This window comes from Geotrypetes seraphini, chromosome 3, assembly GCF_902459505.1.
Source record: "Geotrypetes seraphini chromosome 3, aGeoSer1.1, whole genome shotgun sequence".
Classification (NCBI taxonomy): domain Eukaryota; kingdom Metazoa; phylum Chordata; class Amphibia; order Gymnophiona; family Dermophiidae; genus Geotrypetes; species Geotrypetes seraphini.
Genome location: NC_047086.1, coordinates 362,356,137 through 362,381,793, shown reverse-complemented (window position 1 = coordinate 362,381,793; position 25,657 = coordinate 362,356,137). Strand labels below are relative to the sequence as shown.

Below are 25,657 nucleotides of genomic sequence, written 5' to 3'. Positions count from 1 at the left end.
ACTAAGCTAAACCTTAAGCTTATATTCTGCATCTTCTCTATAGAGATAGAGCTCGGCACAGTTTATAGGAGTTTTAAAGAAAGGAAAGTATAATAAGAATTAGTGATTATATAGAGAGCAGCAGAATTTACATTCTTGAAAATAGCCACGTTTTCGAAATAATTGGAAAGAGCCCAAGTTACACAGCTGGACAGGAAAATTATTCCAAAGCTCAATGATTTTAAAGTAAAGAGATTTCCCAAATTTTTCAATGTAGTAATGCCTTTTTACGAGGGGAAAGATCATTTAAGCTTTTGGATAGATCCGGTAATATCAGGTCTCGCAGAATTCCAAGATAGAGGAATTAGAGGAAGAAGAGTGCCATTCAAGATCTTAAATGTTAGGCAAGCACATTTAAAGTAAACCCTAGAGATTACCGTATTTTCACGCAGATAACGCACACCCGTGTAAAACGCGTACACGGGTATAGCGCGCAGAAACCACGATTTTATGTACAAAAACTTTTGTATACCGCGCTCACGCGTATAACACGCATGCAGCCCGACTGTCCTTTCGCCCGCCCCGACTCTCCTCTGGCCACCCCGACTCTCCTTTCGCCCTCCCCGACTCTCCGTGCGCTGTCCCGACTCTCCGTTCACCCTCCCTGACTTTCCGTGCACTGCCCCGACTCTCCGTGCGCTGTCCCGACTCTCCGTTCACCCTCCCTGACTTTCTGTGCACTGCCTCGCCTCTCCGTGCGCTGTCCCGACTCTCCGTTCACCCTCCCTGACTTTCCGTGCACTGCCACGCCTCTCCGTGCGCTGTCCTGACTCTCCGTTCACCTGCCCTGACTTTCCGTGCACTGCCCCGACTCTCCGTGCGCTGTCCCGACTCTCCGTTCACCCGCCCTGGAGCCTTAGGTCCCACCTGGGGGCGCGGCCTGAGGCACATGGTCGGGTTGGGCCCATGTGCCTCAGGCCACGCCCCCAGGTGGGACCTAAGGCTCCAGGGCCTATTCTGATTGGCCCACGCGCCTTAGGCCCCACCAGTAGGCGGAGCTTTGGGACGGATGGGCCAATCCGGCCTCATTCCGTCGTTGGCTGCCTGCCGGACAGGCGGGTTTGGCTCCCGTCTGTCCGGCCAACTACCAAAGGTACGGCGAAGGGGGGTGGGGGTGTCGTGGGGGTCGGCCAGGGGGGTCGCGGGTCGGCTGGGGGGGCGGTCGGAGGTTCTTGGGGGGGGTCGGTCGTTGGAGGGAGGGGGGTTTGCGTCGAGGGCAGGAGGGCCTGGGATCCCTCCTGCCCGTAATGTAGTGCGGGGTGGGGGGTGGGGGTAGGGGGTCGCCGTGGCCAGGAGGGTTTGGGCTCCCTCCTGGCCCGATATTGTCGGGGAGTTGGGGAGTCGGCCGGGCAAGAGGGCTTGGGCTCCCTCTTGCTCCGATCGTGGATGCGGGTGCGGGTGGGAGCGCGTGCGAGCGGTCGTTCGGGGTGGGGGTGCGAGCGGTCCTGCTGGGGGGGGTGAATCGGGCGTCGGGCGGGGTGGGAACTATGTAAAAAAATTTTTGTATACCGCGCTCACGCGTATAACACGCGAGGGGTATGCGCGGTAGGTAAAAACGCGTATAACGCGCGCGTTATATGTGTGAAAATACGGTACTGGGAGCCAGTGAAGTTTTAACAAAAGCGGGGAAGCATGATCAAATTTGCTTTTTGCAAAGATCAACCTAGCCGCAGTATTCTGGATCTGTTGAAGTCTTTGAAGACTTTTCTTGGTTAGACTTAAATAGACCGAAATGCAATAATCCAATTTCAAAATCGCACAAGGACAACAAAATATTGTTGGTGGAAAAAGGATCTCACTTTCCTCAGCATATGGAGACTAAAGAAACATTTTTTTTTTACCAGAGAATTAAGATGGTCATTAAATGAAAGTGTTGAGTCTATAAAGACACCCAAAACTTTACTTGAGAATTCAATCTGCAGTGAAGATCCAGAAGGCAATGAGATGGACGAAGGTAGTTGATCTAGTTTTGGGCCAAGCCAAAGTAGTTTTGTTTTGGGCTCATTCAGCTTCATTTGCACAATAAGGGCCCAAGATTGAAGTTTCAATATACATGCTTGTAATTCAACTGTATGCTCACATATACTGTAGACTTTTGGCTAGTCTCTCGGGAACTACACCAAGAAATTTAGGCCTGTTCAGTCAAGCTCGTCTTAATCTCTGATAATGCCTCTGTCTCCTTAAAACTGTATAGTGTCCAAAGTGATAAACCATCTATGAGATGAAATTTAAATAGCTTTATTTTGACAAATGCACAGCTTGACAAGAACATGAGAAAAGTTTAATGACATCCCTAAAATGAGCATTTTTGCATTCTGGGAGACTGCCAGTGCCTGTATGAAAGGTCAGATCACATCCCTAGCCAGCAGGCAAAAAAAATAGACATAAGCTCAAAAAGTTGCTCTGCAGGCAAAAGTAATTAGATTGGAAAAAATACTTAAGTGAACTAACCCAGTGGTATCTAAACCATACGCACTTGAAATGCCATGCTTCCGTGCCTCCGCATGCGCAGTAGAGGAACTGCTGAGCGGGAGGAACTATCTCAGGGATGAACTGTCAAGTAGGGAAGTGGTTCAACGCAGTAGCAGCAGCCCTGATCCGCCAACCCCCCATTCCTTGCCCAAAGCAGCAGTGGCAGCGTTGTAAACAGGCTGTTTGCGGCAAGCCCTGGCAGGGCCTTTCCTCTGCCGCATCACTTCAGGGGCAGGGAGAGAGACAGAAAGAAAGACGGGGCAGGGAGAGAGACAGACAGAAAGAAAGAGAGAAAGAAAGAAAGAAAGAAAGACGGGGCAGGGAGAGAGACAGACAGAAAGAAAGAGAGAAAGAAAGAAAGAAAGACGGTGCAGGGAGAGAGACAGACAGAAAGAAAGAAAGACGAGGCAGGAAGAGAGACAGACAGAAAGAAAGAAAGAGAGAAAGAAAGAAAGATGGGGGCAGGGAGAGAGACAGAAAGAAAGACGGGGCAGGGAGAGAGACAGAAAGAAATTCTACATATCTATTCTAGCACCCTTTAATGTAACGGGCTTAAACACTAGTTCCAAATAAAGCTTTTTGGGGTTTGAAGGGAATTGCCTCTTGCAGAGAAATGATGTGGAATCTATGTTGTTGTATTGAGCCCACCCAAACCACTCTCTCTTCCCACCTATACCGTGCTTCCTGTCAAAATATTTGTATGGTGAGCATCACCATGTGTAAATAGTCCAGTTTTTACAATTTACACATCTAAATGCCATTCACACATGAGAATGGTTCTAAAGTATGTGAGAATAATTTGGAGAAAGAATATGTCCCCATCTCCACGGATAACCGCGGGAAACCATCACCATATTTCTTCCCTTCTTTCAGCCTCCTGTATGCTTCCTCTCCTTCAGACCTCATTCCCTCCCCTAACTTTTTCTTTGTTTCATCCTGTCCCCTTCTTTCTTTCTCTCTCCGTGCCCCCTTTCTTTCTGTCTGTCTGTCTTTCTCTCACTCTCCGTGCCCCATTTCTTTCTTTCACCCTGCCCCCTTCTTTCTTTCTCTCTCCATGCCCCCTTTCTTTCTCTATGTCTGTCTTTCTCTCTCTTTCCCCATGCCCCATTTTTTTTCTTTCTTTCACCCTGCCCCCTTTCTTTCTTTCTTTCTGGATCCCTGTCCCCCCCCCCTTGCTTTCTTTCTGGCTCACAGGCTCCCCCCCTTTCTTTCTTTCTTTCTCCCTTCCCTCCCCCATGCCACCGCCGCTACCACAACCTTGCTGCCACCACCACCAGGGAAAGGCTGCCACTGGCCATCGGAAACAGGCCGGCGCCGAATTCGCCCTCGTTCTTTTCCCACGGGCCGACCAACTCTGGCTGCCCGACGTCAATTCTAACGTCGGAGAAGACGTTCCGGGCCAGCCAGGCAGCGATTGGCTGGCCCAGAACATCCTCTCCGAAGTCAGAATTGACATTGGACAGCTAGAGTTGCTCGGCTCAGGGAAGAGAAGCAGGGAGGGAGAATTCAGCACCGGCTTCTTTCTGATGACGGCAATGGCAGCCTTTCCCTGGCGGCAGCCTATTCCCCGGTAAGTGGCCAGCTGTACACCCCCTCGGGCCTTGCACCTGGGGAGGATGTCCCCCCCAACCCTCCCCTTGGTACTCCACTGCCCTGCTGATCCGCCTTCTGCCCAACAGGACCTAGATGGCAGCAAGGCAGAACTTTCCTGCCTGGCTTAAGGGCAGCATTAGGGAAGCTGCAGCTTTTCTGTTCCACTTCCATTTCTTCCTCACTGTCCACAGGATAGTCAGCTGATGTGCTCCTGACTTGGCCAGCCCTTCTGCACCGGGGTTTGTAAATCCTTTTATATCCCTCTGTGACAAGCCTCGGGGATGCAGGATTGTCACAGGAAATATTAGAGAACTGGACAAAGGTTTGGGGAGAGAGGCAATGAAGAAAGATGTGAAAGTAAGGTAGGGAACTGTAGAAGGGAAGATGGAGAATGAATGAAACAGTAAAGGTGATGGATAGGTAAGAGGAAACAAATGGTGTGGAGAAAGTTGGGAAAGCTCAAGAAGTAATAGAGAGAGAAAATGGTGAGAAGTATGACAAACCATGGTAGAGCTTCTTACCACAGGCTGGTGAGGTAAATGCTCCGATGCTCATAGGAATTGAAAGAGCGTTGGAAGCATTTACCTCGTCAGCCCACGGTAGGAAGCTCTACCATGGTTTAGTAAAAGGAGCCCTCAATTTATAAAAAATACCTTTCACAACCAAAAGAGAAGAATCTAACATCACTTCTAAATATCTTATCTCCTCTTTCACAAAACCGTAGCATGGTCCTCCTTTTTTCCAACCCCTACCCCCCTCCACACCGCCATGTGAGCGTGCCGCTTTCCTTCCCCCTTACCTCTAACATTTCTGGCATGAGCAGCAACCCCCAAAACTGCTGTCGCGCCAGTGTCGGCTCTTCTTCTGATGTCACTTCCTGGACCTGTGCCTAGGAAGTGACATCAGAAGAAGAGCCGACACTGGAACAACAGCAGCATGGAGGTTGCTGCTTATGCCAGGAATGTTATAGAGATATGGGGAAGGGAAGTGGCAGGAGGGGGTGGGGAAGGAGCATATGAAGGTGGGGGGCAGAGAAGAGGGCAGGGAGGGCACCCCCGGCGCTAGAGAATGACACGGGGACAAATTTTCCCCCATCCTTGCAGGAGCTCATTTTCCCGTCCCATCCCGCGAGTTCTTTTCCTGTCCCCGCCCCATTGCTACAAGCTCTGTCTTCATCTGCCCAAGCCTCAAACTCTTTAAAATCATAGGTGTTCGAGGCTTGTGCGGTTAAGGCAGAGCTTACAGGAATGGGGCAGGGACAGCGGCAAAACTTACGAGGACAGAGAAATTGAGTTCTTGTGGGGACAGGAACAAATTTGTCCCCGTGTCATTCTCTACCCAGCACCTCTCATCCTCACTAAGCCACTGAGGAGAAGCTACAATGAATTTTATTTTATAGAACTTACATTTTATTTTCTTTACTTAAACTTGATTACCTACAATTATCTCTAGGCATACATATAATAATTGTGACTTATTTTCTGGTGGTAGGTGAACTATTTAATATGTACATTTCAGTCAGTCTTGCTCCTATCTTCTCCCATAGTTTCCCTAAAGTCAGCATTGAAAATCATGAGAGTTTGCTGCATGAATATGAAGGACAATGTGGAAAGAAATGAAAGAGATGGAGAGAAGTAAGGGGGTGGAAGACAGGTAGAGAGATGAAAATAAATGATTATGTGATGGAGAAAGATGGGGAGAGTTAAAATGAGCCTGTGAGCTAGAAGGCTTGACATTATGTTAGAAAAGAATAAAACGAGAAAAGATTGGTGGCCTCAAAAGAAGGAAATAGACCCCCCCTCGAACCCAATACACTTTTTTAATCAAAATTCCAACTGAGTTCCAAAATAAAAATGGGAAAATAAAAACGCTTTCAGGAAGCGATACCCCATTTTTTCCTCTTGTTTTATCCTTTCCTTCCTCCCTTCCTTTTATTTTTATTTATACCATGTATTTAAAAAAACAAAAAAAATCTTTCCCTTCCCCTTTCTTTCCTTTTGTTCCATACCCATTGTAATCGTCTATGTTTTGATCTTAACCCCCCTATTTTTATTTAGAATTTTTTTCATTGTTATACATAATTTTATTATTTTAAATATTTTTTTTTAACTTTTTATTATAGTGTACCGACCAGATAATTGTGATGGTCGGTACATCAAAATATTAATAAACTTGATCAGCTTCTACTATCATCTCATATTCTGTTATATTTGACTATACTGTATATTATTTCAATTAAATTGGTCCTTTCTTACTGTCTAGTAAAGAGCAAGAGGCAAATTATATTGTGCAAATACCTACTAAGGTGGAAGTCTAACTTTTTGGTTTTTTAAAATTTATATATAGGAATTATGCTGCACAAAAGTATACTGCTGTGGATGTACATCTTGATAACTTTGTGGATTCCTGCACATGCTCAAGGTACTGTTACGCATAAAACTATTCATATTTTATCCTATAATTTCAACATCTTGAGGACTAGTAGAATGCAAATGTCTGTGTGAGGGTCATCTAGGTAAGTTAAGGGATGTACAGGCTAGAATATGCACAGTTTTCTGAGTATTTTAAGTAAAATGGTGTAGTGGCTGTGTTAGTCCACTTTTAAATGTAATATATAGAAATTAAAACAAAAACAAAACACCTCATAAAGGGAATAGATGATGCCTTTTTTATTGGACTAACTTAGGCCCTCTTATATAAAGCCGCATAGCTGAATACCGCATACCCATTCAATTCCTATGGGCATTGGAGCATTTACCACGCCGGTTCAAGCTGCTGAATTTGGTAAAAGAGGGGTTAATGCATTTTATGATTAGCTGTTGAAGGTAACCCTTCTTCTTCAGAAGGACCAGGGGGCATGTGATGAAGCTACTAATTTAAAGCAAACGGGATCCCTGGAGGAAGCACCTTAGGTGCCTGAGCCAATCAGAGCCTTAAGCCCCTCCCAGTGCATCCCAAGATGCACCGAGAGGGGGGGAAGAGCCACCGCCATTTTGAAGAGCGGCCCTTCAAGGCAGGAGGGAGTGGGCATCCCTCCTGCCTGATTTTTGACAAAAGGTACGGGCAGTGGTGTTGGGGGGGGGGGTGGAGGGTCCTCGAGTTGGGAGGTCTGACCTGAACCCCTCCTCCCCAGTCCACCAGGATTTTTTTAAGGTGGTAGGAGTAGTTGGGGAGATTGGAAGGGAGGGGGGCTTGGTGTCGAGGGGGATCAGGGGGTCCCGGTTCTGGGCCCTCCTGCCAGCAAGGTTGTGAGTTTTTTAAATTGCTGTTGTCCCTTTGTTCTGTGCAGAACCACATGCAGAACCGTTACCAGCAGTTCCAGAGCTGCCAGTAATTGGCGACTGGAAATGAGGGGGGGATACCTTTTGTGCATCACTAGGAGAACTCATTTAAATACTAATTAGCTCCTAGTGATGTATCTGCATACGGTTCTCAGTGGTACAGGGATTTGGGAAGGGGTGCGCAGCGAGGGGGGGACAGTGAAGTGCATCTCCACCCCAGGCACCCCCCTGCCCTCGCTACACCACTGCACTTCCATATCATTTAAAAACTGCATTCTCATAGGCAGTGGAATGGTTTGGGCCATAGGGGTCATGGCCCCACCCATGTTTTCCTCAACAGAGGAACCAGCAATTAGAGATCTTGGGGTAGGGGCTGGAGATTGGGATTTTTGGCCCCTCTAAAACACAGACACACTTATTTATATATTTAAATGCTGATATTTACATGTGTAAATTCCATGGAAGTTTTGCAAACTTTAACTTTTATGTGTAATGACATCATTGTGTTCTACATTTTTGTAGATGGTGGAAAAGAAGATGAGACTACTTTTGACATACTTAAAGTCAGCAACATTAACCGGAATACAATTGGAGCAAAACTATTTCAGGGTACAGACTCATTAATTCCAGCACTCCGCTTTGTTCGGTTCGACCATATTCCGTCAGTAAATTCAGAGGCACTTAAAAAAATTGTCTCACTGATTCAGCAGAATGAGGGATTTATTCTCACAGCTACTTTGAAACAGGACAGGAAATCCAGGGGTACTATCCTTGCTCTGGAAGGCCCTGGCATCTCTCAGAGACAGTTTGAGCTTATTTCCAACGGCCGAACAAATACCCTGGACCTAGTTTATTGGGCAAATGGCTTCCAGAATGTTATCTCTCTGGAGGATGTGGATTTAGCTGACTCTCAATGGAAGAATATCACAGTGCAAGTGACTGGAGAACATTTTAATCTCTACATTGGCTGTGATCTCATTGACAGCTTCTCTCTGGAAGAATCTTTCTATGAACAGTTAAGAAGTGACAACAGCAGAATGTATGTGGTCAAAGGATCAATTCGAGAGAACCATTTCAGGGTAAGTGAATGAAAAAGAATGCAATGGAATTTGAAGGAATGGGTTCATGTTTGTTTAATTCATTTAATTTTAAAGAATGCCAATTTGGAGCAAATTCCAGGGATACATTTACCCATGAACTTTGTGTCATTTCTCAAGTTGGTTAGGGGAAGGTTCTAATAGAATTTTTCACCAGCTTTTTCCATGGATACACTTTCCCTTCAAATAATGTGCATTCCATTTTTCTTTGGTTACCTTTTCTCTTCATAATACTCATACTAGGCGTAGTTTTGAAAATGCAAAACTGCACGCAATTTTTCATTCTCCATCGCCTCTCTATTTTCAGAAACACTTTCATTCAATCAAAGTCAAAGAATAGATGGTATTCCATGGTACTTACGAGGGGGTGCTGAAAAGTTCTCAGCCTAACCAAGAAGAGAATGACATGGATATGGTTCAATCAACGATTTGAAACAATGTCAAAACAGAATTTCATTTCTGAAAATTTGGCACTTAATGAAATAAGTTAACACTCTTATCAGCTATGGTGGCAAAATAACGCTCAGAATTTGGGAAGTTGGTTGGGCTGAGAACTTAGCATCCCTTCGTATAATTTTTTTCCTTAGAAAGGGTGGGAAATATTTAAAAAGACCTTTAACCAAGATAAATATTAATGACTTTTTCTAATTTTATAAGACTAGTGACTTCTGCTAGTATTTTATATAGAAAAGTAGGCACCCACTTTTCTGTAAATAATAGTTCTTGCTAAGGTTCGGTGCTATTATAAAATTATCCTGTTAGAAGATAATTTTATAACATTTACAGAGACAGAATAAATTTCAAGTTTCAAGTTTTTATTAGTATTTGATGGATCGCTTATTTTGTTTACTAAGTGATGTACAACTTATTAAAATAGGGTGTATAAACAAACAAAGTAACTTCAGACTTGAGTAAAACTTACATAAGTCGTGGAGGAAAGGGGGGAAAAGTTACAATTCTTTGTTAGAGAGAAAAACACAAAATAGGGAATGGACGAGAGGAAGGGTAAAATAGTTTCAAGACTTGAAACTTCTGATCATTAGACAGAAGATGAAAGGTTGAATGCGTCTTTAAAAAGGTAAGTTTTACAAATTTTTTTAAAGATAAAAAGTCTTTTTCTTCTCTAATATACTGTGGTAATGAGTTCCACAGTTGAGGGGCTATAACCGAGAACATGTCGTGTCTTCTGGTGCCTATAATTATCAGGGATGGAACAGTAAGGAGGTTCTAAGTAGTCGAACGTAGAGACCAAGAGGAGTTATAAGGGATAAGCATCCTGGTGACAAATAAGCATCCTGGTGACAAGGGTGGACATCCATGGCCTTCAAGGGCCGCAACCCAGTCAGATTTCAAGGAATTCCCCAATGCATGAGATCTATTTGCAAGTACTGCCTCTATTCTGTACAAATAGGCCTCATGCATATTCATTGGGGAAATTCTGAAAACCTGGCCTGGGTTGCGGCCATGAGGACCAAGGCTGTCCACCCCTGTTCCAGCCTAAAGACACACAAGTGCTATCATACACCCGTAAAAATGCCTTTGTAAAAGCGCCTTCCAATGGGCTTCTTCCAACTATTTTAGAAAAGTGAAGTTTTATTGTGATCGAGGGAAAAAGACATACTCACACTTTGGCAGCACATTTAAGTCCAAACATGGGCCAACATTCATTTTTCACTCAATATGATCTATCAGGCTAATTGATGATGAGAACTAGACAAGTTAAAGTCCAACTGAAGGAAGGCCAGCAAGATCTTACTTGCTGGTAGTCGTTGAGCTGCCGATCAAAGTCCTGCCAATTTTAGGCTCTCAGTCATGTAATGAGCTTGGGAAATCTGTTTCCAAGGCATTACAAGCATTTATAGGAAAGTGACATTTGTTCTGCTTGATACTTTTTTTTTAATTCATTGAAGTTTAGTACCACAGAACCAGAAATATCTCCAGTATATTCATTAATATATAATATAATAATATATTCTGTGGTACTAAACTTCAATGGATTAAAAAAGAGTATTAGTCTGTTTATATTGTTGAATCCATTTGTTCTGCTTGAACATAGCAGAAATAAACTGTGTGCCTCTAATTTCTAACTCTAAGTAACAACCGTCAGAGAAGCAAAACGAGTGCCAAGATATTCTGCGGCTTCCAGATACCTGCATATTTGGTAAGCATTCCTTTTCGGAGTAGGGAGAACCAGCAATGTGCATCCATTTGAAGCAACCAAAAAGAGAGAAGAACACCTCGTCTTAGAGTACAGTCAGACAAAAAAGTAAAGAAAGGTGTCTTTTCAACTGAAAATAAAGTCTTTATTTTAAACGGTGGGTCCCAACAAGGATCCCTGTTTCGGCGTATAAGAAAACACCTTCCTCAGGGGACACTATTAAAATAATTTATTTTTATATACCGCCTAACCAGCAGTTCATAGCGGTTTACACAATAGGTACTCAGCATACAATATAATAATAATAATAATATCATACATAATAAAATTCTAAGTAACTAATACAAGCATTAAAACTAATGAATAAGGAAAACACAATATAAATTAAAATAAGTATAGATAAAAAGATTAAAAAGTGCATTATAACTACATGATAATATAAATATCAATAATGTATATTATATTGTTTAAATAAGTGGGTTTTAAGATCTTTTCGAAATTGATAGTAAGTAAGAAATGGAGAAACAAGAAGATTCAAACATGAATTCATTAATCCTGCTTGGAATGCTAAGGTCCTATCCAAACATTTTTTGTAATGACATACATTTGCTGAAGGAAAATAAAACCAACCAGATCTATGAATATTTTTCTTAGAAATAAAAAAACTAAAATGAGAAACAAGGTAAGCCGGTGCTAAGCCAAATAAAACTTTAAAACAAATGCATCCAAATTTAAATAACACTCTAGCCTCAAACGGTAGCCAGTGAAGCTTTTGATAAAATACACTGATATGATTGTGTTTTTTCAGATTAAAAATCAAACGAAGAGCTGTATGTTGTATGATTTTTAGTTTGCTAGTAGTTATTTTATACGATCCCAGATAAATAACATTACAATAATCCAATATTGAAAGAATTGAAGATTGAACCAGGATTTTAAATGATATAAAATCAAAATATTTCCTAATAGTACGCAGTTTCCAGAGGACAATAAAACATCTCTTAACCAGAGAATCTGTATAGGCCTTAAAAGATAAGGACCGATCTAAAATAACCCCTAACATTTTCAGCGTAGGAGATATCAAATATGTAACACATAAAAACATTTAAAATCATAAGACATATATCATGAGGCATATATATTAAATAAAAGACAGCTTTTAAAGCATAGAGAACATTATATTCTATGGATGCGTTAGCGTTTAGCGCATGCTAATATTTAATGCGTGCTAAAATGGCTAGCGTGCCATCGTAAAAGAGGGGGGATAGTGAACTTAACCAAAAAGAATGGCATCACCATACAAACATTCCCATTTCATGTCATGTCATTTCCTGCCTTCATCTACTATGTTACTATGTTATAATGCAAAATGCCAGAAAACAATTTGAGTTTTTCCACCATCAGTAGTTCATATTATTGGCAAATAGTGTGCTTTATTGCCTAATAATGTTCCTTATTGCTCAGTAGATGCACTTTAGCTTGATAATGTGCACTACAGTTTTTATCAGTGCGTGCACTATGGAAGAAGAGTGTGCACTATTGTACGCTAGGAGGGGAGGTGTGGTTTAGTGGTTAGAGCTGCTGCCTCAGGCCCCCGAGGTTGGCAGTTCAATCCCAGCCTGCTCCCTGTGACTCTGGGAAATTCACTTAACCCTCCATTGCCCAGGTAGCACAACTAGACTGTGAGCCTAACAGGACCGATAAGGAACTCCCTAACAGTATTTGATTACTATTCAATGGATTGTAAACTGCTTTGGGTAACCTCTTTTTGAAAAAGCAGTAAATACATAAGTGTACTATTGTGCAGTAGGGCACAATAGTAGGGTACTGCACAATAGTAGGGTACTATTGTGCAGTAGGGCACCTGAAACAATTTTTTTTTTTTTACCTAAACAAAATAAAAAAAAAAAAAAAATTAGATTGCACACTCCTAGTGATAGTCAGTACTATCCCCAGGCAGGATTAATTCATTGAGGGCCCCTGCTTCACCTGCCCCGCCATGCCCCACCCCATTTTCTTCTTTTCCCCTTCTTGCTTCTCTGCTTCTACTCTTCTCTGTTCTCTTTCTTTCCCTTTCTCCCACCAGACATTTTTCTCTGCTCACTCCCATCCCTCACTCCAGATACTCTTTATCCTCTTTCAACCCTATAATTCTCTTCCTTTGTCTCTTCTTTCTCATTCCCTTCCTAGTACTTTTTCACTCCTTCATAACTTATTCCTATTGGCTCTTCACTCCTTGCCCCCTCAGCTCTCCTCTCAGGCTGGTTGAGGCTGCCTACACTTGATCTCTTTTTTTTTTTTTGTTACCACGCAGCCGTCTGATGGCAGCAGAAGAAATGTTTAATATACTTCATTTGGTGCTGCTGTGGGTCCAGTATCATGGCAAAAGCTGCAGGATCCACATAGAATCCTCCCTCCATCCCCCTGAAGCCTTCCTTCCCCCAAGCTGACCCGCCGCCAATTCCATCTCCCGCCACTCACCCCCTGGCTGCCACCGGTGCTCTCTGGCTCCATTTAATTCCTCCCTCCCCCCCCACACCTGCTGCTGGCACAACTCCAAAAGGGCTAAGCGTGTGCAGCAGTTGCACCCATCTGCCCAAAAACCTTCCCCCGATGTCAATTCTGACGTCAGAGAGACTTATGGGCCAGCGGCGTGCAATCACTGCACGCACCTAGTCCTTTTGAAGTTGTGGCAGCGAGCGGGCAGGGGGAATTAAATGGAGCCGACGGGCCGCAAACGTTGCAGGCAAGTACCAACAGCAGCATTGTCGGCCAAGGCAGGGAAGAAGTACACAGAACCACAACTGCCGCCTGCAGCCTCCTAACCTAGGTACGATGTGATGTCATCGTAGTAGCGCATCGGGCCCCCCTGAACTCCTCGGGCCCGAGGCACGTGCCTGCTGGGCCTACCCTTTAATCCGGCCCTGACTATCCCAATATGTGTGATGGATACAGGATAAAAAATTTCAGGGTAATAGCAAGAACAGGATATTAGAAGGTTGAACTCTATTATTTATGGCAGTAATATTGAATATGGCAGTAATATTGAATCAGGGATTCAATATTACTGCATTTCGTTTCCAGAAATTTTGTCAAAGCATAAAGTCATTTTCTTACATTTCTTTACTTTTATGCAGTTTTTGTGGCTTTTTCACCAGCAAGACCAGCCAGTGTATAAGAAAAAGAAAAGAACAGGGGATAGTTTCCAGAGATCCCTATTATTACCAAGGAGATACATGGAAACAGATAAAATATTCTTACCTGTGCTCTTGGAAAGTACAGGGTAACATAAGCAGGGAGAGTCTATGGAGGAGGGGCAGGAGGAAGCAGGACACAGGAGATGGGAAAAGAGACAGCCCTTGCTACCTGCAGGTGAGCCAAGGAGCACCTTAGCTTCCCTAGAAACTAGAAGAAGGGTGGGGTTGCAAACTTTCCTGAGCAGTGCTGCTGACCTACATTAGGAAGGAGCCTGAGACTGAGAAGGGGAAGAGAAAGGAAGCATATGCCCTTGTGCCTTAAAGCTGCCCTGATTGAGGAAGAGACCTGTACAGTGTAGGGTACGTCTAGCAGTGCTATAGAAATGATAAGTAGTGGTAGCTCTAGCCCAGTGGTCTCAAACTCGCGGCCCGCCAGGTACTATTTTGAGGCCCTCGGTATGTTTATCATAATCACAAAAGTAAAATAAAACAGTTTCTTGATCATATGTCTCGCTAGCTATAAATTACAATAGTATTATTAAGACTTAGCCAAAAGGAAAGATTTATAAACTATAAAGAGTTTTACCTCATGCAAAATTGTCCTTTCTTTAATAAGACATTAACTATTTTTTTCTGAGGCCCCCCAAGTACCTACAAAGCCAAAATGTGGCCCTGCAAAGGGTTTGAGTTTGAGACCTCTGCTCTAGCCTGTCTGGAAGTCTCCTTGAGATGAGATAAAATGGGAAGAGTTTTAACAGTAGTAAAGGAACTATTTGAAGAAGGTGTTTTAGTTTTGCACTTGAGGACACAGTCAAGAGGAGAAAGCTCACATTGAATAGACCTAATCTTCAGTAAGGGAAAGGGCCTGATATACCACCTTTTTGTAGTTTTACAACCACACTCAAAGCAGTTTACAAACAGGTACTTCAAGCATTTTCCCTATCTGTCCCGGTAGGCTCACAATCTATCTAATGTACCTGAGGCTGTGGAGGATTAAGTGACTTGTGCAGGGTCACAAGGAGCTGCATGGGATTTGAACCCATAACCTCAGGGTGCTGAGGCTATAGCTCTAACCACCGCGCCTTACTCTCCTGTTTTGTAGGTTATTGCTTTAGCTGAAAGAGTGTTGTCTTGAAGACAGCTGTCTTAGCATAAGAACAGTAGAACAGACATACTGGGTCATACCAATGGTGCATCTAGCCCAGAATCCTGTTTCCACAGTGGCCATGCAGGTCACAAGTACTTGGCAGAAACCCAAGTTGTAAGCTCTTGAAGGGATAGACCTGGAAGCCCCCGAACCAGGAAAGAGGGATATCCCCCAGAAGTATTTGAGAATCCTTCAAACAGGAAAGAAGAATATCCCTAAAACCAACTCAAGGTCGGTCAAATGAGTCGATCAAATAAACCACTTTCATAATGCCAGGTCGGTTTTTCACTAGCAAGAGGAAAATTAAGAAGAAAAATTCAGAGGCATTGATAGAGCTAAACAGTAAAAACCTAGCCATACACAGCACCTGAGTAAGAATAAATTTCTTACCAATCAGTAATCAGTATCTCTGATCAACCAGAAGGAGTCCAGTTCAAGGTGTCTAGATTCTCATCCATTAATAACCAATGATCATAGCAATATGTGAAAGTGTTTTATTATTTTATTAGCACTGAGAGACAGGAATTTAGCAAATGGATTATTTGTCTGGAATACAAAACTTCACATTACATCTTATTTAATATTACAAAACTGCGATTTCTATAAGTACACCCAGGAAAGTACAAACATGGCTAGTTAGTGCATACATGTAATACGGATTAGTAACATAACACTTGCTAATCATGTTAACTGCCATCACTAATGAGTGATAGCCTCTGGCACCATCTATTCTGGGAGAGAGTAAATGTTCCTAGCAGCTCCTAGCACCAGCAATCTCTGGCAGAGTAAATCACTGGACTCAGCAAAATCATATTAAAATAGGGAAATAAGACATTTTTATTAGATATAGGATTTAGTGATAGGAGGAAGTGCAAAAGTGGCATTTGAGACTCAAAGGTGAAAGGGGAGAAATATGTAGAAGCTGATAAAGATAAGGCTGAATTGTTTAACAAATATTTCTATTCTGTGTTCACAGCTGAAGTGCTGAGAGCAGGACTGCAGAAGATAAACACAAATAGTGACAGGTGTGGTAGACCTTGATTAATTTTCAGAGGAGCTACTGAAATGAAGATGGACAAAACAATGGGGCCGGATGGTGTACATCCGAGGGTACTGAAGGAACTTAGGGGAAGTTCTGGCGGTTCCACTCACTGGCTGACCTTTTCAATGCTTCTCTAGTCAGGAGTGGAGCTGGAGGATTGGAGAAGGGCAGATGTGGTCTCTCTCCACAAAAGTGGAAGTAAGGAAGAAGTAGGGTACTATAGGTTGATAAGTCTGACTTCTGTGGTAAGTAAATTAATGGAAACGCTATTAAAACAGAGAATAGTGCAGTTTCTGGAATCCAGTGGATTACAGGAACCGAGGCAACATGGATTCACTAGAGACAGATCTTGTCAGACAAATCTGATCAATTTCTTTTACTATGTGACCAGAGAATTGGATAGAGAGTGCTAGATGTGGTATTATTGTGATTTTAGCAAAGCCTTTGTCAATATTCCACACAGGCATCTAATAAGTAAACTGAGTGCCCTCGGTATGAGCCCCAAGTGATGGGCTGGGTTAGGAACTGGTTAAGTGGAAGGTGACAGAGGGTAGTGGTCAATAGCGATCACTCTGAGGAAAGGGATGTTGCCAGTGGTGTGCCTCGAGGTTTGGTTCTTGAGCCTGTTCTTTTTAACATTTTTGTAAGTGATATTGCTGAAGTGCTGAGTGGTAAGATTTGCCTTTTTGCAGATGATACCAAAATCTGCAATAGAGTAGACACCCCTGATGGTGTGGTAAACATGAGGAACACCTAGTGAAGCTTGAGGAATGGTTTGAAATTTGACAGCTAAGATTCAATGCTAAGAAATGCAAGGTCATGCATTTGGGCTGCAAAATTCCAAGGGAACGGTACAGTTTAGAGGGTGAAGAATTTTTATTTATTTATTACATTTCTATTCTGCACTATCCAAAGTTCTAGGTGTATTACAATGGACACGCACAGCATTAATTTGAGACAATAGACAATGGACAGCCAGTGCATGAAAGAGGAGCAGTACATGGATATGATAGTATGTGATGATCTTAAGGTGGCCAAACAGGTTGAAAAGGTGACGGTGAAAGCTAGAAGGATGATTGGGTGAATAGGGAGAGGAATGGCCAGTAGGAAAAAGGAGGTATTGATGCCCCTGTATAAGAGACCTCATTTACAGTAGAATATTGTGTACAATTCTGGAGACCGCATCTTCAAAAAGATATAAAAAGGATGGAGTTGCTGCAGAGGAAGGCAAAAATAAGAACATAAGAAGTTGCCTCCGCTGGGTCAGACCAGAGGTCCATCGCGCCCAGCAGTCCGCTCCCGCGGCGGCCCATCAGGTCCATGACCTGTAAGGTGATCCTTGTCTAAATCATTTAATCCCCCTTGTCCTTCTATCTATATCCTATCATATCCTATCTCTCCCTCAATCCCCATATCCTTCAGGAATTTATCCAATTCTTCTTTGAAACCCGGTAGTGTACTCTGTCCTATCACAACCTCCAGAAGCGCATTCCAGGTGTCCACCACCCTCTGAGTGAAAAAGAATTTCCTAGCATTGATTCTAAACCTGTCCCTTTTCAATTTCTCTGAGTGCCCCCTTGTTTTCATGGTTCCCAATAGGCTAAAGAATCTGTCCCTTTCTACCTTCTCTATGCCCTTCATGATCTTGAAGGTCTCTATCATGTCTCCTCCGAGTCTCCGCTTTTCCAGGGAGAAGAGCCCCAGCCTTTCTAACCTGTCTGCATATGAAAGGTTTTCCATACCTTTTATCATTTTCGTCGCTCTTCTCTGAACCCTCTCAAGTATCGCCATGTCCTTCTTGAGGTATGGTGACCAATATTGGACACAGTACTCCAGATGCGGGCGCACCAACGCACGATACAGCGGCATGATGACTTCCTTCATCCTTGTTGTAATACCCTTCTTAATAATACCTAACATTCGGTTTGCTTTCTTTGAGGCTGCTGCACATTGTGCCGTTGATTTCATTGTTGTGTCTACCAGCACACCCAAGTCTTTTTCAAGAGTACTTTCCCCTAGCACTGATCCCCCCCTATTTTGTAGCTGAACATCGGGTTCTTTTTCCCTATATGCATGACCTTGCATTTCTCTATATTGAAGTTCATTTGCCATTTATTTGCCCACTCTTCCAGTTTGTTTAGGTCCCTTTGTAGGTCTTCACAATCTTCCGCGGTTCTAACCCTGCTACAGAGTTTGGTGTCATCCGCAAATTTTATAACTTCACACTTCGTCCCCGTTTCTAGGTCATTTATAAATACATTGAACAGCAGTGGTCCGAGCACCGACCCCTGTGGAACACCACTCGTGACCCTCCTCCAGTCCGCGTAGTGGCCCTTCACACCAACCCTTTGCTTTCTGCCTGCCAACTTATCTGAATACGTCCCCTTCCACCCCGTGGTTCCACAGCTTCCTAAATTGCCGCTCATGAGATACCTTGTCAAAGGCATTTTGGAAGTCGAGATAAATGATGTCTATGGGTTCCCCTTTGTCCATCTGGCTGTTTATCCCTTCAAAGAAGTGCAGTAAGTTCGTTTGGCACGATCTTCCCTTGCAGAAGCCATGCTGGCTCGCTTTCAGTTGTCCATTTTTTTCTATGTGCTCACAGATGCTGTCTTTTATCAGTGCTTCTACCATCTTGCCTGGAACTGAAGTCAAGCTTACCGGCCTGTAGTTCCCTGGGTCACCCCTCGATCCCTTTTTGAAGATAGGTGTGATATTTGCTATTTTCCAGTCCTCCGGGATCTCCTCAGTTTTCAAGGATTGGTTACAAATTTGTCGGAGTATTTCCGCTATCTCGTTTCTTAGTTCTTTTAGTACCCTTGGGTGGATTTCGGCCAGGCCTGGTGATTTGTCACTCTTTAATTTATCTATCTGTTTGAGGACATCCTCATGGCTTACCTCTAATTGCGACAGTTTTTCTTCTTGATCTCCACTTATGATCTGTTCGGGTTCTGGTACATTGGATGTGTCCTCGCTCGTGAAGACTGACGAGAAGAACTTGTTTAACCTGTCAACTGCCTCTTTTTCCTCTTTTACCACTCCCTTTCTGTCTCCATCATCCAATTGTTGGTGGTCTACATCCCCCCCTTCCCCCCCTTCTCCCCCCCTCTCCCCCTCTTAATAGCCTCTCTCTTCCCTATCTTCAACAAGCTCTGTCAATTTCGGTTTTTACTTATTACATAATTGATTATTTGTTTGTAAATCTGCTTGTAAACGTAGATCCTAATCTAATTGATGTAAACCGCCTAGAACTCTCTGGGTATGGCGGTATATAAAAAATAAAATTATTATTATTATTATTATAAGGCATATGAGGACAGATTTAAAGATCTTTGGAGGAAAGGCAGGAGAGGGGAGATATGATAGAGACGTTTAAATACCTATGTGCAGGGCAGGATTAATTTGTCGAGGGCCCCTAGGCACACAAGTATACTGCGCCCCCCTGCCCCGCCCCACCCCCTTTAAAATTATTTCTATTGGGGTTGTAGACAGGTGGTTAGTTTTTGGCGTGTAGCGTGGGGTTAGAATGCGCGGTAATGCAGCGCGCGCTAAAAACGCTAGCACACCTTAGTAAAAGGAGCCCTATATTTTAGTTTAAGCACACAGTGGGAAGGAACACACTGTAAACAGCTATTATTGGCTTCATCCACTGAGGTTGCTCTAGATTAGGGGTGTCCAACCTGCGGCCCGAGGGCCGCATGCGGCCCCGTGAAGTATTTTGTGCGGCCCTGGTCGAGGGTGATGCAGTGTTTTCCTCTGCTGTCCTTCAATGTTTACCATCTTGTCGGCTCCCTCCTCTGTCTTGCTGCAGCGTTTGCATGTTTGTGCATCCCTAGAGACATTTTTTGGGGGCCAATGCGGCCCAGTGAAGCCAAAAGGTTGGACACCCCTGCTCTAGATCTTTGGTTTAGGTATATACCGTAACTGAGTGTTCCAATCTATAGAAATAATTTTAAAGGGATATGTTAAATAAACAGGATGATTTTTCCTCTTTTGTTGTTTGGGAGGATTTATATCTTTCTCAGTACATTTTTACCTGCCTTTAAGCTGGGAAGCAATCTAAGAGTCATTTTTTAAAACCCAATAACTGGTCCCTATTTCTGCTTCCCCACTATCCCCAATAATAACTGCTGTTTCCAGCTCCAACTAAAAATGTTGGAGGTCTGCTCAGTGGCACCCTTTCCCTGTCCTGAGTGAGGGAAGGATTCTGGGTCAGTCATAAGCCGTGTTCAGGAACCAGCGGCTGTGGCTTTGCGAAGTGCGACTCGGAGGAGAGAGCTGGCCAGAGGAGGTAAACACCCATGAGAGACACGAATTTGGTACGCTGAACGGAGGAAAAGACAATGAGGGGCTCGTTGGGACACTGAAAGGAGGAGGAGGGGGTGCGTTGGCACAGGAAAGGAGAGGCAGGACCCTGGTTCATAAGTATGAGTTTGATGTAAGTCAGGCGTACTTAAACCAGGGACTGCCAGTATTGCATGATGGTCTGTAATGATTTACTGTAATACACTTTGAAGATTTTGATGGTCATTCTAATATGTGTCAACTTAATTAGCATAATGTTGTTATGATATTTTAGGGGGGGGTTGTGTATGCTATAACTGTAAACCAGTTAGATTTTAGGCGGAATATAAATGAATAAATCCTTCATATTGCTCCAGTTGTCACTATCGTTCTGGTTAAAAACTGCTTTTTTGACGTATCCTTCCCCCTTCTTTCTAACAAGAGGAAGGCCACATCCCATAATAATTCTCAAAGTTGTCAGCCTCCTCAGAGCCTTCCTGACTGCTTTTCATTAAAATAGAAATCTTGAGAGAAAAAGAGAAATACAAATCACAATTTCTTTAGTAGCCTGTAGCTTCAAAGTCCTATATCAACATCCTCTTCTGAGGTCTGGAACAATCTCCCTTTTGGATCCACACCCAGCTACCAGCTGCTCTTCTGGCTTTGTGCATAGGGAAGCTGGAGGGTTAACAAGTAAACCTTTCCTTCCTGGGTGGCATAATATATGGCAGGGAGAAACATCAGCCACACCTTTCCCCCTGGTAACTGGGAAAACTGCAGAATCACAGGGCTCACCTGACTGGGGCTGGCATTGCCTTTCCTTTAAGTAATTTGCTCAAAATGACCTCCTCCTCAGGGATAAAGTTCCTTCCTTTAGAAAATGATTTCCTCCAGGTGATTCTGAATAAATTGGTGTTGTTGCTCATCAAAGCAGGGTGTCCTCTTTCTCTCCACTGGTTCTCTGAGCACTATAAGAGGATTCGGGGTCCTTTGCTCACTCTCGGTGTCTGCCCAGCCCTTGGGTGACGTGCCAATATCACATTGTAATTGATCATGAACAAGCAAGCTACTGCAGCTTAAAGCATGCTACAGAGCAATAAGGACATTTTAACCAATTAACTCAGTTCATGTGAGTTCACTGGCGGTAGAGCAGCACGTTTTAGCTCAGGCTGATCAGTTTACCTCTCTCTGGTGCAGTCAAAGTGATTCACTAGCTGGAGATGAGTCTTGAGGATTTAGGCAGTTGCTGTCATGGAGTGACTTGAGGTCCCTTGGAGTGTCAAAAGGACTGGAGAGTGCCAGCACTATTAATTATATGGAACAGTTTCTTCCACAGCTTTTAGGGTCTCCCCCCCCCCCCCTTTGATCATCCTCTTGAGCTGGAGCAAGCTGACGGATTCCTGTTGTATAAAATTTCTGCTGGGAAGTAGCCAAAGCCGATTGTTGGTGCAGTTTCCAAGTGCACTAACAGTTCTTCAGTCTGCTGGGCTTTGAGCTGCCTTGAGCATGAGGGGATGACTTTTGGGTTTTTGTTATTACCACATTTAAAGAAAGCCACACTTCATCACAGGAGATAGTTATTTGCCATGCAACCACAGCTTAAGCAAGCAAACATAAGATACAGGTCCAGTCAATTGTCAGTAAAACGTCTTAGGAATAATTGGAAATATCTAACATAGATGTCTGAAATAATTCCTATATTCGGTAGCACTATATACATGACTAGCACTACACAATATGTAAATGGAAATTATATGCGCAAGTATAATTTAAATTAAGGGGGAATTCATCAAGGGGCGCTAACCAATGTAGCGCGCACTAAAGGCAAAGATACCCATTATATTCCTATGGACATCTTAGCGCTGAACGCATGTTAATCGTTAGCCTGCCCTAACACAGTTATTGCACATTAAATCAGTGTGGCGTAGAGGTTAGAGCTAAAGCCTCATCACTCTGAGGTTGTGGGTTCAAACCCCATGCTGCTCCCTATGACCCTGAGCAAGTCACTGAATTAGGGTTACCAGATTTTTACATGAGTAAAATCTGGACACGCACTGTCCCTCAGCCCAGCCCTGTTCCACTCAAGTCATGCCCCAGCCCCACCCCCCAGCCCTCCTCTTCTCGAGCTTGGGGCCGCGTCTGGAGAGCATCTGTGCATGTGCGGGTGAGACGTGATAATGTCGCATGCATGCGCGCATGCTTGTGATGTCATCATGTTGCATCCACCCTTGTGCAGATGCTGTCCACACGCGGCCCCGAGCTCAAAGCTTTTCAAAACCCAGACAAAGTGCCAGGTTTTGAAAAGCCATCTGGACGCCTGGATACTCCCCTAAAAAGAGAACATGTCCGAGGAAATCCGGATGTCTGGAAACCCTGCGCTTAATCCTCCAATGCCCCAGTTCTATTAGATAGATTGTGAGCCCACTGGGACTTTAAGTACCTGTATGTAAACTGCTTTGAGTGTATCTGTAAAACTACAAAAAAGCAGTACAGTGTTCCCCCCCACGAATTTGTGGTTCACGGACTCAATCATTTGCGGTCTGCTCCGACCGCCTCTTCCTGTAGTAAAGTCAGCCTACACCAATCAGGAGTTGCGTGTCAAAGCAGCTCCTGATTGGTGTAGCCTGACTTCACTACAGGAAGAGGCGGTCAGAGCAGACCGCGAGTGATTTTCTTCAGCCACCAGTGCATCAGCTGCCCTCTCCTGCTGCCCTCTCCTGCCTCCTCTGCCTTTTGACAAGCGAAAAACCGCATTTGCGCTTTTTTGAAATTCATGGGGGTTCCTGGAACGGAACCCCCGTGAATTTCAGGGGAGTACTGTATACAAGTCCCAATCTCTTTCTCTTTCCCTTAGCACCCTTTGATGAATTGCCCCCTAAATTTAAACTTTTACTTTTAATTTTCAAGGTACCTCTGTTATTATTTAAATTATATTAAGAATTTAGCAGCCACCTAGAGTACTAAGATTGGCTGGCATGGCATTTTTGGAAATACCCTCATTTCACATTGTAAGACTGGAGGAATGTTGATGCTCTATTTTCAATATTGTAGGACCTAAGCTCTGGAATTTTTTTACCTCTTAAGAGCGGTCCAAAATACTGAGAGATATTTAAGAGACAATTGAAAATTGTGCTGTTTCAGCAGGTTTAGGGTATTGATGAATGACATCAGTGGAGGTTCCCAGACAGAGCTTAACAATAAAGATGGAGCTTAATTGTTTTGACTGTCTTTATTGCTCATTTGAAATTCTAAAACCAGCGTTTAAACTTAGGTTCCAGTAGGCGTAATACTGACACCTAAGTTAATTGAAGAACGCCATTAGAAATGGCAAAAAAAATGGCACGGTTGAAGTGCCTACCAATGCTGGAACTGCACCTACATAGCCACTTTAGGCTGCCAAATGCCAAAGTAGGTGTGACCAATGCCGGAAGTGGCGTTAGGCGGCCTAAAGCACCTGCGTAGGCATGATTCACACAAAGATAGGTGCCAGAAAATCTAGGCTCGGAAAAACCTGGCCTATGTTTCTGGCATCTATCTGTCCCGTAGAAGTGATTCTGAAGCCGGCACCAATGCGTGATAGAGACGCAGTGGCCGCCAATATCGGTTACAGAATCTGGCCTAGGTGTATATTTTTTTTTCTTACCCACCAAGGAATTTTAAATCTTGCAGGCTAGAAATAGTGTAAATGAAATAAATAAATAAATACGTATTCATAGAATATCTGAATGCCAAGGTTTGTACTCTCTTCCATCTCTTTTCACATACTATTACACAATTCCTGGTCCTGTTTGTTTCATTTTATAGTATATATGGTACTTTTTATGGGATTCAGGGCTGTTTGTGTTCTCTTGTATATGTCCACAAATTTATGATATACATTGGCTAATAATTGTAGGTGCCACTACCTACCATTTCGCCCAGAAAGTAGGCATTGTTAGTGGCAGATTTTGGGCGTGGTTTGACAGGTACGTTAGATAGATTGTGAGCCCACCGGGACAGATAGGGAAAATGCTTGAGTACCTGATTGTAAAAACCGCTTAGATAACCTTGATAGGCGGTATATAAAATCCTAATAAACTTGAATAATAAACTTGAAAACTTGAAACTTAGTCATGCTCATTTAGGCTAGGAAAACCTTTGCAGAAATGGGAGTGCGCTTAAGGTTTCAATGCCTATCAGTGTCGAAGAGCGCTTAGGCACTGCTAGGCAAGTTTCTATAAACGGCGCTTAGTGGATGATTGACAATTGAGCTCAATGGCACCTTCAAGTTATGCGCTATTTATAGAATGAGGGTCAATAGCTGCTCTTTCAATATATATCTCTTAACAGTGCTGTCCAAGGTTTTTAGGGGGGTGGAGGCTGTGTGCATACAAGTTGTGTACACTTTTGCCTGCATTGGAAGTACAGCTTTGATGGAATAGAGAAGGAGGGGTGAGTAGAGATGCCTCTAATCTAGGTGCCAGGTCCCAGTTTTTAGTTGCCATGACGACCTAGCACCTGGGGTTTGTCAAGCCTTGGCCTAGATGCCAAAAAGGCTTTTGACTGTGTAAAGTAGACTTTTTAAATTTTATTTTTATAAGCAATTTACAGTTTATATTCCAAGAAAAATTCCTGATCCAGCAAAAGACATGATAGTTCCATAATTATAACCTAAGAAAATGTATATAAGGAAATGTAACAAAAATGTATTATAATCTCATTCCAGTCCACAAAATGATATAGGGGAACAAGGCACTATTCCAAGAAAAATATGTATCGAGAAAAGAAAGAAAGCTCGCAAACAGGCTACAGTATAAATTATCATAGAGTAGATGCTATTGGAACAGCTGACATTGAGGGTGGAGAAGCAGCAGATTTAGAATCTAGAAAGGTATATGAATGCTCTATGTCAGGGGTGTCAAAGTCATATTAATACAATACAATAAAAAAAAACAAGGTAAGGGGTGGACCAGGAACCTTCCACAATAACGAAAACCCAGAGGGTCTGAGATTGTAGCTAAAAAGTCTATTTAATAGAAATCAGAAGTATAATACAATAAAACATCTTAATAGGTACAAATCATAGAACATTCAAATAACATAGATATGGAGACCCCAGGGAGGAATCTTAAAAGCACATATGAGTTATCCCATGGACATTTAGGCCACTTAACATCACTGCAGGTTGGGCTTTTCTGAGTTTAAGGATGACACCATCCATATAGAATGGCACCATCTGGTCTCATTTGGAATCCAGTTGAGAAGTTATATTGATATTTTGGCTGTTTTGCCAATACCTTTTGGGGTGGTGCTTGTCATTTTAGAATTGAATGTGAGTGAGGACACAGAGATGGGCCAATTTTTAGAC

General features: G+C 43.2%; 1 protein-coding gene across 1 annotated transcript in view; it reads left to right on the top strand.

Annotated features, from left to right (window-relative positions):
• THBS2 (thrombospondin 2) overlaps positions 1-25,657 on the top strand; it is a 285,177-nt gene that overhangs the window by 49,477 nt on the left and 210,043 nt on the right. The window contains exons 3-4 of the mRNA XM_033937149.1: positions 6,451-6,525; positions 7,908-8,464. Coding sequence (XP_033793040.1) covers positions 6,456-6,525; positions 7,908-8,464 — 627 coding nt within the window. The 5' untranslated portion in view covers positions 6,451-6,455. The remainder of the gene's footprint in view (positions 1-6,450; positions 6,526-7,907; positions 8,465-25,657) is intronic.